General features: G+C 45.5%; 1 protein-coding gene across 7 annotated transcripts in view; it reads right to left on the reverse strand.

Moving 5' to 3' along the window:
- Nucleotides 1-18,411, reverse strand: part of PDZD2 (PDZ domain containing 2) — a 142,780-nt gene that overhangs the window by 99,541 nt on the left and 24,828 nt on the right. For 3 of the 7 annotated variants that reach the window (XM_086770703.1, XM_086770700.1, XM_086770705.1), the window contains one exon: nucleotides 17,155-17,262. The exons of 2 other annotated variants lie outside the window; for them this stretch is intronic. Coding sequence is in view for 1 of the 5 variants with exons in the window: in XM_086770700.1 (XP_086626826.1) it covers nucleotides 17,155-17,262 (108 nt within the window). In the remaining 4 variants the exon portion in view is untranslated. The remainder of the gene's footprint in view (nucleotides 1-17,154; nucleotides 17,263-18,411) is intronic. 2 more of the 7 variants (XM_086770704.1, XM_086770702.1) reach the window with 1 other exon arrangement.

Raw genomic sequence — 18,411 nt, forward strand, 5'->3', positions numbered from 1 at the left:
TGTTTCCAATGGCATTGCAGCCTCGGCCTGTTTGACCCCGTGCCCACACAAACACTGGTGATGGCACAAGGGTGATGTGAGAAAGCACGGCCACAGCCACGGGAAAGGAAGGAGAAACGCAACGTTCCCATTTCCCTCAGGGTTCTGTGGAGGCTTCAGGAGAAACACCATGAGTTTCTACAGGAAAATAATAAGTGTGCAAACATGCCCAAATATTGCGTCTGCCAAACAAGTGTTCTCCCACTTGTGCTTGCAAAGATGAATCACTGCCTCCTGCAAGCTGTAATTTACTGGGAGGACATCAACCAGCTCTTTGTGGTAGGCAGGTGAAACCAATGCCTCCTCACTTAATTGCCTGTTTTTCTTCAAACTCAAACCTGGTTGACTAGTAGGATCTCACAAGGATTACCAAACCCAAAAGACAGATTTAGTAACACATGTTACCTGGCTAAGACATCACCCACTGGAAAACAAGACACCTTTGGAGGAGTTCCTTAAACTTAAGCTTTGGTTTGCTCCCTTTTCTAACTGATCCAAACGACCCAATTCCCAAGAAACAAGATCTTGTCTTTGCCAATAAAACCTTTATTGCCAAAGGTCTCAGCGTGGGCTGAGGAGGCATGAGTCAGATCAGACGCAACAAAGGAACATCAGCACCTAATTAATAGGATGAACCTAGCTTCCCCCTCACAAAAAAAGCTAAATCCACACAATGAAACAGAAAACACTTGGATTCAGGCTTTAACAACGTCCTCCCGTGCAACTGGTCCTGAGGAGGTGCCCCAACTACAGAGCTACTACGCAGAAAGCTGGGCGTGACCTCCTCCAAACATTTTTTTTCTTTTTAATTAAAGAGTGGCCACAGGAGCTCACCTGCACACAGCCCCTGTTGCGCATACATGCATGACTGGTCGGCACACCCAGCGATCACCTCACCGATCAGACCCGCAGGGAACTAGGTCTAGGAACACACAGTTCATGAATTACAACGGCAGGCCCAGGCATGAGACCAGCACCGAGCGCGCCGACCCAACCATGAGGGCGTCGGCATCGAGCAGAACAGCTGAGATGCCCTGGGAAAGGCAGAGTGAATCCAGGCGATACAGATAAGTTATGCTGTGAAGGATGCCTGGTGCTAGGACAGGACAGAGCTTCGTGCTGGCAGAGCATATAAGCACTTTTCGGTGCTTACCTATGTTTTAATATGACTCTGGCTAAAACCAAGCACTTTCATGGGTGGGGAGCAGGGGACGTTGCGCCTTACTGCCTAGATTGTGAAGAAGATCAAAAGCACTTCCCTAGTTTAATTTCTGCATCTCGTTAATCCGCCATGAGCAATTAGGTGCTGCGATGCTGAGAGCCACGCAGATGGATATCTGAGCTGCTTACGGTGTTTGAACCAAGGGAGGACAAAATCCCACCCCAAAGCTTGGACTAAGTGATTACACATTTCAAACGTCATTCAAGAAGGTCTACAGCTTCTTTTTATACACAAGGTCAGGCTAAATGGAAACAACTGACCTTCAGACCTGATAATCTCCCTTCCTGCACACCCTATAATTTCTATTCGTTTCTCCTCACAATTTTCCTCTGTTTCTGCTACTGGTTCAGACATCAGAAATAATCAGGATATTTAGGACAATTCAGCTGAGATCAGCTAATTCATTGCATCCTCCAGGCCAGAGGAATCACCACAGACTAGAAAATTCAAAGAGGTCATTTGTCAAAGGCACTTTGGCTGTATTTATTGTACTGATACAATGAGATTATCGGGTGTTTCCCGACAGAGAGGCTATCAACGGAGATCCATTTTCCTGTTACAATACAATGTCATTTAACGTAAGTATATAGACTGACTGTGTCACATCATCACACATTTACCGAAGGAAACTAAGGGCATGAAGGAGAGAGCAGGCATGAATTCTCCAAACGCAGAACTGTCCACACAGTAGGAAACACTGAAAATACTGTCTCGTGTATTTGGAGCTCAGCCTTTCTGAATAAATTAGCATTCAGCCAGCAAGGAGACATGGAAGGAAACTTTGCAAAGTGCCAGAAACGACTTGTCTGAAAAGAATTCAGTAAATAGATTCCAGTGCCTGACAAGTGTAAGCTGTACCAAGTTATTATCAGAGAGAGCCATACCTCTTAATCATGTGGACGGCTTTTTAAAATGGTAGCTCCTACCAGCCGAAGTCCAAGCAAGATCATCTGAAGGGTCCCCACCCGGCAAGATAGGAATGGTCCTGGTGACAGTTGCTGCCAAACCAGAGTACTCAGAAGTCGTCGCCTGGACCTTATCAGTGTGTTATTTATTTTCACAGGCTCGTTGCAGATTGTGTTTCTGGCACAAGGAGTATGATCAAGAGCACTTCTTTCAAGAAATGAAGCTAATGAGGATAATTAACACAACTCCTAAACATACAAACCATGCAGATAACGAGTCTCATTTGAATTTTGCTTTCCTAGTAAAAAGCAGACGGATTGATCTGATCAGTTTCATGGGACTTTTGCCTTGCCAAAAAAGACGAACGCTCTCCCTTTAGCTAAAGGTTGATAATCAAGCTAACAGTCTTTTCCAGTACTTTGAGGACAATTCAGGCCTTGCTGGTCTACTCCTTGACTTCTTCTTCTGCCAAGCAGTTGGCAGCCAGTGAAGAAGAGGATGCCCCATCACACTTGCTGTCAGCAGCATCCTCACCATGTACTCACACCAAGTCCCACAGAAACACAGGTTCCAACCCGTGTATGGGGGAGCAATGCAATGGGACCTTGATCCAAATTTCTGGAGCAAGACTGAAACTTCAACCATCAGGCTTTCAGAGAACAGGACTTGAAAAAATCAACAGATACTACATAACTCTACTCTCCATTGCAACAAGGGGGAAAAAAAACGTGAATAATGAAGTATTTCATTTCTTTGAATGGGTGAAAAAAAGATCTGGGAAAATAATTCAGTACTTATGATCAGTAATGGCTGGAATTTAGTAAGTTTTGGTACGGGTCAACAACCAAATAAATGCTGTGTAGACAGGGTCCCTCTCATGGTGTCAACATGCAGCAAGGGAGAAGAGCAGCCAAAAAGTGACAGCACAGATCATGACTTCTGATCCCAATGATTTACCTCAACTGGAGACTGTTACTGGAGACACGAGGCAGACCTCCTCACAGACCACCCTCAGGAGCTGTTTACCTAAACCTCCCTTGCCTGCAGTGCACACACGTACACTTTTGGAGTGGTTTCTCATGAGTATTTGCTGAGTGGCCCAACATTCTCACTATCAATTATCTTCTGGCCATCACCCCACAGAGCTCTCACCAGCCTTCCATCATGGTCATAGAGCTCAAGTCTACCTGCTCCTGGCCATCCCTGTGATTTCTTCGATCTCTGCAAGTCACCCACAGCGTGCAGGTCTTCAGTGCCCAGAGGAGAAAGGAGGAGGCGGGGGGGGGGGGGGCACACCTGTGTTACCACTCATCTCTTCCAGTTAAAGCAATCCATCCCACAGCAAATGTAAAAGATTTGCAGCACCTAGAGGAATCTTGCATCCTGCATCGTAAGGCAGAAACCACTCTGAACCCCCTGACTGCTGAGAAGGTATCCAAAAGCCTCATCTGCTAACAAATTTTGGCATTTGATGGGAGGCAGCAACTGGCATGCTCCCAAAGACTTCTTTCTCCACTCTCAATACTTTTTTAAAGTGCAGCCATACAGTTAAATTAATATGGATATTTTAAACTGCTTTTAAAATGCTTTCAATGCACATGGAAAAAATAATCTATCGTGTCGAATCCCTGCTGTTTAAAAGATACTTTAAACAGAACAATAGAGATTGTACGGGTCTCTATTATTCAGATGGTAAAGCTCTCCAGAGGTCCCAGCCAGGCAAGCGATCCCTGTCGAGCTCACACTTGTCACATAAAGGGGTGTCATCCTTGCACGCAAACCCGTGACTGCGCCGGCAAAGCAGGTACCTCTTCACACACACCTGGGGCAGCACATTCTGGCAAGAGACAGAAGGCGTGCCAGCATTAAACGTACTGCTCGCACTCAGCAGCTGTCATAATAGAGCTTTAATCACTTAGAAGAGGCCATGTATTTTCTTCAGTTTACACCCTTAACATTAAGATGGACTGAGGTGTAATTGTTTTGAATAGGGGTTCCTAGAGTTGGTTGCCACAGCCTAGGTTTGGGGCTATAACCTCTGATGCTCAGGCTCCAAACAGCTAAAAACCCAGTTCCTAAACCACTTCTATTCCCAGGGCACACGGTTACCCCTTCCCTCTTTTCCCCTTGCTAACAGATAAAAGGAGTTTTGTACTCCAGGGTCTGAACCCATACTCAGCGTGAAGGAGCTGGGTTGAGTGGAGGAGCAGACTGAAGCTCAGCATCATTGCCAGCCGGAGTACCAGATTCCATGGGACCACAGACACTTTTGGGTCCAAATAACTCTCACTCAGCAGCCTTGCCTTGAAAGTCCAGATTGAGTCAGCCCTATTTAAGGTCCAAGCAGCCTTTGTTCATTTTTCTCTGTACATCAGCAAGGACACGGACTGGCCCATCCCTGTGGTCTTTTTCCATTCCCCTCTTCTCTCAATGTATAAAACGCCTTTCATCATTTTCCCTTCTATGCACTATTCCACCCATTCAGAGTCCTCCTCTCCACTCATTTCTTACACGATGCCCAGAGGTTATAAATCTCCAGTGCTCTCTCTAAGACTACATTTTCACAAACAACTACATCCCAGTCATTTCCTATCTGGAGCTCTCTGGCACATCCTGTTTATTCTGTATCTATCTTGTTTGGATTGCAAACTCCTCAGAATAAGGACTTTCCACATTTTGTGTTCTATACTGCTGGGAACACATGGCAGGCACTACCCAACTGGTAGCTTTTAAGGCCAGAAGAGATCACTGCAATTACCTAGTCTGACTTTTGCCTACCACATGGCAAATCTCATCAAGTGACTTCTGCATTAAGTCCCTGATAATCCTCATGGAGATACACGGCTAACGGATTATGAGGATGACATCTTTTTTTATCTTGCATTTTGCCCAATTTAGCTGCATATGTAGTGTTTCTCTCCCTTATATTCAAATCCTTCCAATATTTTCAAGAATTAGCCCACGTTCAAAATACACATGTACCTTATTTCCATGATGTCTGCACTAAAACAGTTGTCATTAATTACTTATTATACTTTGCATTGCCCAGTTTATATTTAATGTACTTGTGCTAAGACTTGTTCAAGGAAGCAGAACCATAATATAAACCATAGAATCACAAACCTGCTTTTTAGAAAGAATGTCTGCAAGAGATTAAAGAACTAAAATGATATGAGAACAAAGTGAAGGGAGAGAATGAGCTGATGGCATTGTTGGCATGTAAGGTATTTTTGTGTTAAAAATGTATATACAAAAAACCTTTAATAGACTCCAAATACCTGTACTAACTTTAATGTACAACATGCTATAAAATGATCATCTTCTGAAGAAAAAAAAAATCAAATTCCTTTGAGCCAAGTATTAAAAGCATTTTTAGAGCAAACAGACACAAGAAGAATCCTGACAAAAAATCTGTTTCTCATCTGTGCAAAAATGTACTGGCTTCAGCTAAAAGTCAATCAATCAATACCCAAGAATAAAAAAAAAAAGCTCTACCCAGTTATAAATATTTTTTCCACTACAGTCATCTGGCAGTAGAGCACCACTGACCTAACTTCATGAGCATCTGTCAGTTGGTGATGGCCACAGTGCTGTCAGGAGGAGAAAACAGCGACTCTTTGCTCATTTACTGAGCGGCAAGCAGAGAGACTAGAAGCGACCCACCACAAATCACACAGCAAATGGCACAGTCCAGAGGGGAAAAAAAAATGAGAAAAATAAAAAATGTACAAGTAAACCTCAGAGTCTGCCCTGCCCTGTGCACCCAGAGCTCTTGGAGGCTGCAAGGTACCAAAAGGCTGCAAGTATGAGATGCAACCATTTTACTCCATCACCACTAGGTGGTTATTCACCAAACTCAGATTTTATTTTTTATTCTAAAAAGTCCTATTATCCCACACATAGTTAAAGTTTCTATGAATATGGCATTGCACAAGGCATTGTACAAGAACAACAAAAGCACTTCCATGATTTTCCTTTAATTGCCATGACAACTCTGTTTATTTGGATTTAAACATCATCCTGGGATATTCATAATGCAAACAGCGCAATGTAGTGAGGCAGAAGGGAAAGGGAGAGCCAGCGAGACACTCATTGGGCTATCTCTTGTCCAGACCAAGCAATGCAAAAACCCACAGTCAACAGCTGCAATGAAAAACACGGTGGGATTAAGAATCAAACCAAAATGAACATTTTTTGCCCAATTGCATTCTTTAACAGGGGTGGCAACCCTCTTGCAGCTCCAGTGGCTTGGGAACCAGGCAGAGCTCTACCAACCCACCCAGCCACACCTCTGCATCCCCACCCACCTTTCAAAGCCAGATTTTCATTGGCATCGTCACCTGCTCCGCACGCCGGCTTCCTGGGCTTGCTGAAGGCATGCTGGTTAGCTGAGGAGCTACTGCACTGACCGTACAACCGTGCTTCCAGTTATGCTCATAAATATCCATTACTAAACAGCTTCATGGGATGCTGGCAGTACTCGCAGCATATTTAAAGCCCCCATTTCCCTGCAAGGCTAGGCTAAAATGATACAAGCAACACTCAGTTCACCGTGAAACTCGGCAGCAGCATGTACCTGCTATCACCTGAGCTGACCGGAGCCCAGGATGCTGTATCTGCGGGTTGTGTTACACGCTGGACAGACACCCACTCTGCAGCAGCACCACCCTGTAATTTCACAAGATGCCTACAAGTATGCGCACACTCTAGCAAGCACAAGGTAAAGCATACAAAGACTCGGTGCCCTCGCTGCCACTCGGTGCCACTAGAATTTGCTGGATCTTGCGTGAGAGGACAAGTGTGTTCACGCCACCCCATGCCTTCGCTGCCCAGCCTCCCAGACTGATGCTAACCCACATCACCACATTTCCCAAACCCAATGCAGACCCAAGTGCAGGAACTCAACTCCAGCCACCCAGGCAGAACTACCAACTTCCACCAGATTTAAGACTCAGTGATGCAGGAAAAAAGAAAGAAAAAAGTAGCTTAATGTACAGTCCTGCCATGGTTAAGATGAAGAACTGAGCAATTGTTTTCAGACACAATAGGCAATTGTTGAATGCAATCAAAAGAAGATCATGCAGCCCACCTCCAGGACTACCCAGCAGCTTGGAAAACGGAGTGTCAGTTCATTCATCAGGAACTTCTATTGCCCAGCTGGCAATAATGTGACCCTGGTTGGTGGGGAGCAGGACTGACACCTCCTTTTGCTGGGAATCAAACAGCTTCACCCCATGGACCAATTTACCTGCACATTTTTCAACATTACCATCACAAGGAGGACACTTTAACTTTCAGTTAAACACTCTGCAGGCAAAGACAGTTTTGCTGTTTTCTTTTCTCCAGACTGGCACAGAGAATTGGTGGAGCAAAGATTAGCTAATTAGCTAATTGCCCCAGGCAGGCTGCCTCCTCCTGCACTGGGGGCTGGCCACTACCCTCACCTGAACTTCCCCACGTTTTCAATGAAGGGTGCTTGTCCCACCCACGCTCGTGGTTTTTACTGCCTTGCAAGAGCTGAAGAATGATTTTGTAAGCCCCACCGACGACACATATGGATGGGGAGCATGGCAAGGTGTGGTGGGGTCCAGCCTGCGGTGAGCACTCTCTCGCATTAATCATCATTATTAGGACTAAGACATGCAGAGTTTAGATGGGTCCATATAAACCCCACAGACACCACCCCTCTGAAAAAAAAAAAGTCTTTTGAAGGGACCCTCCATCCCCCAGCGCAGCAGAAATGACTCTGCATAGTCTCCAAATAAGCCAAAACACATGGGAAGCCCCAGACTTGCCATTACAGCATCCCTCGGGGATAGAGAGCCACCGTCGCTGCAGGCAGATCAGAAAGCATAGGCGAGCTCCTGCACAGCCCTGGGAGCATACCGAGGGGCACCACATCCATCCTCACAACTGCTACCTCTGGCTTGCCTAACTACCCACACAGACCCAGTTTCATCAGGACTTTATGTAGAGAGGAATCAGTCATACAAGCCAAAGGCAAATGTCTAAAAGCAGCAGCAGGGTGGGGATGAGTTTTTATTATTATTTTGGAACTGAAGAGCTGCAGCAGCCTTTCTGACACAGAAAAAATAAGTTTTCCGCAGAAAGCAATATGCTTAACAGAGCCTGCACAACTAACACAACATCTATAGGTGAATAAAAAGTACCACTGGCTTCCAAAGTGACTTTTTTCGGATGGGTCGAGCTTGGACTTATCAATAAATCACAGCAGTCCTTTCTAAGGAAGAAACCACCTCTAGCTGCATCTGTGGAACAAACGTATAGAGGTTAGACCTGCACGGAAAACCACTTCTACAACGAAGCACCGCCAACATTTTGATCACCGTGTATTTCATCTTAGCGCCATCTCTGCAAGACGTGGTTAGTTAATCTCACATTTAACCCTCTCTGCCAACATTTGTACAGTTTCCGCCGCCGTGCTGGAATCTGCACATAATGTGATCTGGCTCAGTGCTCACGGTGCTCCCGGGATCAATTACCACTTCATACATCAGTGTTTCATTACTGAGCTGTGAATGTCCTCCAGCCAATCCTACCCTCCGCTCTGCGCTTCCAGAGTCTAATCTTTGAAAATTAGGTATATGGCGAGATTTGCTGTAAGAAAGGAAAACTGCCGGTCTCATACCGTTTTGGATACATCCAGCTTCCATTCACAAATACTGCCATTGCAGTGGCCTCTGGATGTTTTCAGTGATGTGATTAAAAAGAAAGAGCCATGGCAATCACATAGTGGAAATGCACTCTCATCTGTCACTTCTCTTGGAAAATAATGAGCTCTCTTCCCCCTTACACTCACTGCAATACATCTTCAGAAAAGTCTTCTAGAGATTAATGCTCAATTGCTGTAAATGAGCTTAGCTTTATTTATTCTAGGAGAAGGTCTGGACCCAAAGTCCCGATAAGCCATTGCTTCACCACCCTTATTAAAGGGAAATCCTATATGGGAGCTAAGATGGGACTTTGGTCCTGTGTCTCGCCCGTAAATTCAGCAATGGGGGTTTGGCATGCTTTATATCAATGAGACATGCCTAAGTGTGTACTTTAAATGAGGCTAAGATACAAGACAGCAAACACTATAAATCTTAGCATGATAAGACAAATTCAATGTTTCCACTGCTCATCTTCAGCTTTGACACGTCTTCTCCGTGTGCTGCAAGGGGACGGTTAACCTCACGTGAGCATGGACTAAACGGCACAGGAAGCTCATTTGCAGCAATGTAAACATTTGAAACAGGGGATACTTGAGCAGTGGAGCTGCTGAGACTCCGCTGAGACTCCGTGGAACAGACACACTGGGAGTGAAAAGAGACGGCCTGGGTCCCCGGGAAGGGACCCACCTCACCAGGAGTAAGACCTCGAGGAGAAAGCAAAGCGCGCTCTTAAAAACCACTGCAATTTCAATCATCTGTTTTGAAACTGCAAGTGCTGCGAAGTGACAACATGCAAGCCACAACCACATGTTAGAGAGTTTGTTTTAAATCACGGGGTCAAAATAAGAACCCATTATAACTCCGTTTAACATTCCCGGGCTGGTATGCAACTATGCAACCCACGCAGCACCACAGCTGTGGCAGCAAGGTCTCAAAAATCCACTTCAATGGACAGAAGAAAGCACCAGAACCAAACAGGAGGATAATGCCAGAGGTCTCACACAGACCGGTGCAATTGTCCCCACCCAGCCTTTCCTCTCCCCATCGCCATTTACACCCCAGCTGCACCCAGGTGGCGGAACAAAAACTGGCTCACTGCTTGGGAAGGATTTTTTGCGTAAGCTCCATGGTTCAGCAGATCTACGGCTGTGGCTCAAAGCCTCTTACAGTGGCCACCCAAAGCACAAGCGTTCCCTTAAATAACCCCTTCCTGAGAACCGGGGCTTTCCACACCCTTGTGGGAAGTAACCGGACTTCAAGCAGAAAATTTCTTTTAACTAAGTGATAAAACCCCTCTACCATGAAACTTAAATACATCCATTTCTATGGATCCAAGAGTCATTAAAATAAAAAAGAAAACCATACACTGAAAGACTGATACCCAAATGGTTAAACAGTAACCACCCAATAGTACGGCTTTTCCACAACTTTGACAGAGACTCTGTGAACTCAACATTGGCATCCCAACAAGCAAAGATGTGCAGATCAGCAGCAGGGAGCAGACATCAAGTATTTAAAAAAAAAAAAAAACAAACCAAACAAACCTACCTTTAGGGGATCCTTTAACAGAAAAAGATCAGCTGAAGACACAGACTCCTCCTCCACATACCAATACAAGGACAAAACTCCAAACAGTCTCTTGAAGTACGCACACACAGAGCAAACTGTCACATGTGGATTTTGGTGGCTGGACAGCAAATGCTGTTCATTTTCACACCAGCATAGCCTGGGCTCTCAGTGCCTCAGCTGAACATCTCGCGGATGCCACTGCATTTCTAATCCCTCACCGAGCCATCAGGAACGGCCTGCTTGCTCGTTTTACCTGCTAGAATTCTCAAGGTGAGCTTTAAAGCTACTGAACAAAGGAAATACAGCAGTTAAGAGCGGATTTGGAGTATTTCACCTCCCTCAAGATTTTAGTGAATATCATGCAAGTACAGCCTTCTCTCTCTCATACACGTATGTGTGCTCATGAAACATATAAAGCTAATGCCCTAGATCTGTCACGTTCTCCGTTAATAATTCAGATTACTGGCCATTTTAAGCATATACAATATATGCTTCAAAAATTAGCCTTTTTTTTTTTTCGCCCCAATGACCCACTTGGTATATTCGCATGTTTTAGAAGGAGCTGCACTGCTTGCTCAAAGCTCTGGAAGACCACGGCACTCCTCTGCTGATGGGAACTGGGCTTGGATGAGGCCCACGGAGATGGTCCATTTCGGTCTTTTGGCACCAGCCGTAGAGGAGGACACAGACGAATGTTTTCAAGACCATTTCTGCCAGATAACACACTCAGATAAGCAAGCGAGACAGTGACAACACTATTTCAGTAATGCCTTCAATGCTTAGAGCTGATAGAATTCATAATTTTCAGCTCTGGTCATTCCTACAGCTAATAAGAGTATAAATTAGAAACACCACCCTCACTTTATACTCAAATCACCCATTTCATGTACCTACAATCTGTAATTTTTTCTTTTTCTTTTTTTTTTCAGGTGAACAAGAACCTTCTCCAGGAACTGCTGGGTGTTGGTAATAACAGAGCAGAGTACAAAGCCATTTCTCACCCTGCAAGAGGAAATACATAACATCATGGCTCTGCCACACGAATGCTTGTCACCAACAGCCGGCAGACGCCGTGCTTGCCTGCTTGTGGATCACCCACCAGCCCAGTTCCACGATCCATCCTGTTTACTCTTTAGGACAGAGGTTAGAGCCAAACCAAGCTCCACCTCCCAAAAGCCAGAAGAAGAGCAGCTTGTGCAGATGTTGAAATTCTGGTGAGAAAGACAAACTATAAACAGATTTCCTAAAAGATCTGCCTTGGGACAGTCTTATCTAGCAATTCCGCCAATTCCCTTGGTAGGAAAAGTAGGGGAGCGCGAATGAAATCTGCAGACAACAGATAGCTGGGAAAGTCTGTCAACTCAGTAGATGGGCAGAAGTTTATTTAGAACATTTGAGGACTAAAGCAACTGACAGGAGGCACAGCTTGTAATAAAGCCAAGCGCAGTCATGCACTTTGGGATTAAAGAAATATGCTCTGCAGCTTGGGAGCTCAACAGTTGGAAGTGATATAGCAGGAGAAAGACTTTGGTGGTTTAGTGGCTCATGGCAAGAGTGTAAAAAACCCAGATGCTGCCCGAGGTCTCAGTGAGGAATGGGAAAACAGACTAGACACCAGTAAGGTCTCAGCTGGAAGAATGTGCAATTTCAGGTTACTGAGTTCAAGAAAGGTTAAGTGAAACAGGAATAGTACAAGAAAAGGTCAGCGGGATGACCTCTCTCATGAGACAAAAAGACGTTGGCTTTGCTACTGGAGCAAAACAAAGTCTCTCTTTCGAAGAGAAAAGCAGTATGAACATACAGCAGTATGAACCAACCGTAAAGAGGTTTAGGCTAGAACCTGAAAGGAGGCTTAGATCCAGAGGGACATGGTGTTTAAGTGTACGGAGAACCCTGGCACACACTACTGACAGAGAGTAAAAGCTGCTTTGGATACTGATAGGCTTCCCAAGTCACTAGAGAGTGAAACGCGGAAGACTTTTCCCCAGAAAACTTGAGTATGCCCAAATCAAGTCCAAGGAAGATGATGAAGAGAGGCTGGTGAAGAGTATGGCAGTTCACTTAAATGGACTGGGGGCAGAAGAGAAACACTACTAAGGGAAAAGAGAAGGTTGATGCTTCGGAGGGAAGAAATGAGATGGTTATGGCTGAAGGCTTAGAAACCATCACTGCAATAGCAACCGATTCACTATCATGGCTGAATTCCTCCACTATTCCCCAACATTGCCCAATAAAATTAACAGTGCAGGCAGGTTCAAACAAGTGCAGTTTGCAATCTTCCTACTCCAAATTAATCTCAGTTTCAAAGGAAAAACATGAAGTTAAAAAGGGGATGGGGAGTGGAGAGAAGGAAAACATAGAGGCTAATTAATGTCAATCACTATAAAACCCATGACTGATGCTTTTGACACGACCCTTCGAGACAGGGTTTCTGCAGGCAGTCGAGCGAGCGTGAGATGAGTGCGAGAGCACAGCATCTGCTATAGGATTAGGCAGAGGGTGCCGGGAAATCCACACAACACAAAACCATCCTGCTCAGATATTTATATACAAATACCTTTTCCAGATGTTGCAGTAGAGACCTCTGGATGTTTGTGCCTTCTGTACCACCTCAAAAGGATAAACACAAGCTAGACTCCATGCACAACTGCCACTAATATAGGAAATGTGCAAGGAAGGACGACTACCCCTACGAGATTTTCCTCCGTGAATCCACCATCGCACGGCCACTCCAGATTTAGAAAAGCCACAAATAGCACTACCAGCTCGTTCCAGGGTTTTCTCTCCTGTCCCCCACCAATTGCTTTGCCCACAGAGGGGCTTCACGTGTACATTTTTTTTTTGCTATTGCTGTACCCCACTCAAGCTTCAAACCTTACAAGAAGTATCTTTAGGTCATTAGGTGAGACTTAAAACTCTCTAGCCCCAAGAGGAAAAGGTGTCACTAGTCAAAAATTTATAGAAGCAGAAATGCTCCATTGCTTTCACTTTGCTGCAACTTTGGTACTAGTACACCCGACACCCCTTTTGTTAGGAAGAATTCAGAACATTTTCCTTGCAACACCAAAGACAACGATTTCTTCTTAACTAAGCACTGGCAGGGCACTTTGCTAAGCAATGGGATCGCATATTGGAAACTGCTCTTATACCACAGCTTTTGAGATATGAGTTAAATTATAAGCAATTCTACGAAGTGTCCTTAAAACTACCAGCACGTGTCCCCATGTTCCCCAAGTGTTCTCTTGCAATTCACCTGCAATGCAAACAACTGCCTTGGCCGCCTTCGTGTTTGTTTCTAAAGGGCAGCTGAGTTCATGGAAGACAATATGAAACATATTTTTCCCCATTCCTCCAGGAGTGCCCTGGCTGTTCAAGCCAGCTGCTGCACTTTGCAGGCAGCTGGACTCTCTTAAATTTTAGTTTTAATGGCAAAACTAACTTTTCAGCCATGAACCAGATTCCAGTTCAGCTTTCTGCATCCCCAACAGCTGTTTCCGGAAGGCTGCTCAAGTACCGCGGCTGAGTGGCGGCTTCTTTAGAAGTTCCTTCCCCAGAGGATAACTGCAGAAACCATCTTGGCTGGCCTAAACTTCTGCTTTAGAAGCTGCACTGGAAGGCGTTTCATGGTTTTTAAGTGAAAGCAGCATGTTAAAAGGATTTGAGCAGCTGGGCTTGAGAAGACATGAGACACTATCTGCCTTTATCCAAAGCTTAAAACGGAGTCCAGAGCTAGGAGAGAACAAGCACATTCCTGTGGAATGGTGTAAATCATAAATAATTTCATTTAAGTCCAGCTGGAGAGAGTGGCCTGAAGAGAGGTTTCCCTTTGAAGCCCCTTAACTTCTGAGCTCCCTTGAAAGAGCGCAGTGGCACCTCCAGCAGCCAGAAAACGCTGCTGCACGGAGACAAGTGTGCTTTCTCCACAAGATGCTGTCCACCCACCTAGGCTCACTTCCCCAGCCTGCAGGCACTGGCAGTTTTTCCCTTGCTGCCTCTCGCAGATGCGTCCACCTCCCTAGAGAAGCATTTCTGCATCCCATCCACAAGCCCTTTCTCACTCTTTCCTCTCTACTCTGCTATCCCGATGCCAGACGGGGAATTCAACAGAGCAGCACAGTTTTAAGTCTCCAAGACCTCTTGTATCAGTGTTGGGTCTTGTTAGGTCAGTGATGCCTGGTGGTTCCTACCAAAACCCATTTTTCTCCCTTACTTCATGAACAACACGAAAAAGCTGAGGTGACTTCAAGCAGAAAGCACTTCTACATTCTTTGCCGCCTTCTTCCCAGGAGACCTACAAGAAACAACTTCCCTTTGCTGAAGAAAGCAACTTTCTCCAGTTTCTTATCAGTTGGCTCATCATCAACCAAGCAATGGAGAATTTAGACCGGAGATGCCACTTCACCAGAAGCAGTCAACAAACAAATCTGTTCTGTACTCAAACCCAAGAAAGCATGAGTATCAGCGCAGCAAATCACACTTATCCCTAGGTCACTGGTCAAGACCCATGGAATCAAGAAGTCACTTTCAATAAATATTTTCACATTACAGAATCTGGAAAAGATCCAGAAACTTCAGCCAGTTGGATGAATATCCAGTACAAGCCAAGCAGTCCCTGATGGTTATCCTGTGTCTGGAAGCTGGCCTCTTAGTAAGCCATTTACATTGTGTGTTCATTCATATTTTAAACAGTTCTTTTAAAAGCTGTTCCCTACATATCAGTGTGTTTAAGGATCTCCGTAACTTTTTGCTTCGGCTGCTGCATCCTCCTCCTCTCTGCTCTTTCAGCTTTGACCTAGAAGAGCACAGGAGGTACAACAGGATCAGCCCACCTCGCAAAACATCCTGTCCCCCACAGAGGAAGTTCAGCGCTCAAAGACATAGGACAAAGATCTTTTGCCTGGTACAGTTACTCCTTCTTTGGACCGCAAGATCATCTGTGAACAACCAGCACAGAAGCTTGACCCCACCAACGCATTCCTGACCATCCCGGATTATGGACAAGAACTTGAAAATGTGTTTCCTTCCTGCTCAGTGGGGTGAGATTCCTGCAACTCCTGTGTCAGCAACATCGAGGCTGCCCTGCTGCTCTCCCGGCTTGCCAGCAGCTGCAGGGATTTTCAGATACATTCCCTCTCTATTTTGTACACACTCACAGTAGTACTTGGGAGCTGCGCCACCGTTTCTTGAGACAAAAGGTCAGATTCTGCAAGTTACTGCAAATCTTCAGCTCCAGCAGAATTCATCTGGAGCCCAGAGCTTCTCCATGCTGTAAGAAGCGCTTGAGATGCTGTGGGACAAACCAAGTGAACTATGCCACTGGGAATCTGAATCTCCAGAAAGCAATGCTGGCAGCAACGCAAACAGCCTTCCCCTTGCAGTGTTCAACTTATGTTTCAGATTTACATTAGATTTACATAAAATTAGACTTAGTCCGTCACCCATTGCCAGGAGGAAAGTTGTATATGAACTGTTAAAACACGGCACGGGTATGACGTGTCCTAAAGCCAGCACACTCTAGCCCAGAGCTAAGCAAACACAGCTGCTCTGCATCCCATGCAGGTCCAGAAGCAGCAAAGCCACGTTCTCCTGATGCTCTAGGGATCTACTTGACCTGAGCTGGCCCTGCACTGAGACAATTCAGAGTGCTACAACCACCACCCCACAACCAGAAGCCCTGGAGATACACCTCTGGGACACCAGACGGACCAAGGCTGGGTCCCAAAGGTGAAGTGTTCCCACGCAACCCCGGTTTTCTACAACTCTGCAAAATGGACCAGGACCCATGCCAGCTGTTGGCTCCAGTGACAAGGGACCTCAATCACTGATGGCTATCAGCATGCACAGAGCACTCTGCAGAAATGGTAACAGTTTCCCTGAATCCTGGGTTAAGCTCTCGTTCGGTTACTACATTTTGGCCTACAATAATGGAATTCCACTCTGTATTTTAACTGAATGTATTATTCCTCATTAGCAGTCTCGGGCTGTTACAAGTCTTTACCCTAGCAAAACACTGAGTGCATTTACTTCAGAAGCTACGGCATTCCTACGAGGAGCAAAATGTTTCCCGTCCATCAGGCAGAACAGAGGTACTGAATCCCGCTCCGCAGGCTGCACATCACCTCGCAGGCAGTGCCGGCTTCAGTGTGAACCAAACCTTTCTGCTGGAGCAACAGCTACCACGGGGCAAGGTCTGGAGGAGGAGGAGGAACAGGGAGGAAGAACAGTGACAGGACTCTGAAGAAACATGTCTCAACCTACAGTGAACAGAAGTGCATGTACATGAGTTTGTGTGTGAACTTGGGGCACATTGAGATGACCTCAATATGTGGATTACACCTTAAATTAACTTAGAAAACAAGCCAGAGAGAACATAACTTGACTTGTATCCCAGCGCTAGAAGGAAGGAGGGGAAAAAAACCCAACACCTAAACCAGCCAACAACTCTTTACGCCAAATGAACAATTTTATTAAGGAAATAACATCTGAACAAGACACTCTGCACACACTCTCTGCAGCTGGAATCTCTTGCAGCTGATGCGTCTCTTGGTGATACGTAAGTCAGAAAATAATCCAGCTCAGCTTTGGAGAGCTGGTGGTGGTGGCTCTGTGGTCACTGCAGGCACAAAGCATGGTAAAAAGCTAGACGCAGACCTCAGGAGACAGAGAGAGCAAACCTGCTGAGAAGCATCTTTTTTTTCCCCCTGCAGTGGACTCTGTGGACCTAACGCGCTTTCAAAGACTCACCAGTGTTCCTCCTCAGGGGAGAGGCTGTCTTTTTCCCAGGGGTCCCCGGCTGCCAGACAGCATGTGTGAGGAGGAACATCTCTGCACACCAACAAGGGACACTCTGCTCTAGGGCAGAAAAAAACAATGTCCATAAGGGGGGCTACATCCACTTTGACTGAGCTCCAGACCCATCCCCTGGCAGGAAAAGATCCATGGAATTTCCATGAAAGGGATAGTGCTACATAAATTTTTTAAAAATCAGTAGCATCCACACCATACCATGCTGTCTTTGTCAGTTCTTACCCTAAGCCCACATGATTTAGCATACTTCAAACAGTTAATGAAGCATTAAACTGCACTGACATATGTAGGCCTGCTTGGCATTTGCTGGCATACACAGGACATCTACAGAGAAACAAAGGAGATCTTTGCAACTTCACATATCTGCCAGCTTCAAAGGGTTACACATTATTGCCCTGCTCTCCCCAGCACCATCTCAAGGACTGATGATCAGCATCAGGGTAACATCTACCACCTTCTCCTCTCACTTCGGGGTATGGTGGATAGATGCAGAAGTCTGGCTGTCATGGCAAGGACAGATACCTTGGTTCTACAGTCTGGTTAAGGCTCTTTTCCTCCTGTTTTTCACACTTGAAGAAAGTCGTGCTCCACTAACAACAGGACAAAAAAGACGGATCCCACCACCTCACTGTGCTCGCAGAATAGGATTCCCTCTGCTCACACTCAAAGTCCATGCATAGCCATACATCTGCCAAATCACAGCAAGATCCTTCCATACTTCCAAAGGTTTTCTGTTTCAAGTGGATTAATAATTTGCAGGCAACGCACTTTCCCGACCATGCAGAAAAATCAGGACATAAAGGACATATCATTAACACATTTCCACCAAGACATCACCCACAGAGATATATCAGGTGAGATGACTAACCCTTGCAGCAGGTCCACATGAGGAATTAAATACTAAATTACGGTTTTCTAAATACCATGATAATATTTAGTTACTACGACAAAAACCTTTCCAAGACATAGGAAAAAGTAACATCAGAGACATGCTCTCTTCCCACAAAGAAGATGAGGATCTAATTCCCACTCCAGCTGGAAGCTGCAGGTACCCTGCAGGTACCCAAGATTACTGCTCAAGTCCAAGAAGAAGCCTTCATGGCCTTCCTCACTCATCTTTCATCAATACCACCGGGAGGCTTCCCATCTCTCTGCACCCCCTCCACGAAGGGGGATCCCCCTTTTTGAGCCAGG

Source organism: Chlamydotis macqueenii, chromosome Z, assembly GCF_036417535.1.
Source record: "Chlamydotis macqueenii isolate bChlMac1 chromosome Z, bChlMac1.mat, whole genome shotgun sequence".
In the NCBI taxonomy this organism is placed as follows: Eukaryota; Metazoa; Chordata; class Aves; order Otidiformes; family Otididae; genus Chlamydotis; species Chlamydotis macqueenii.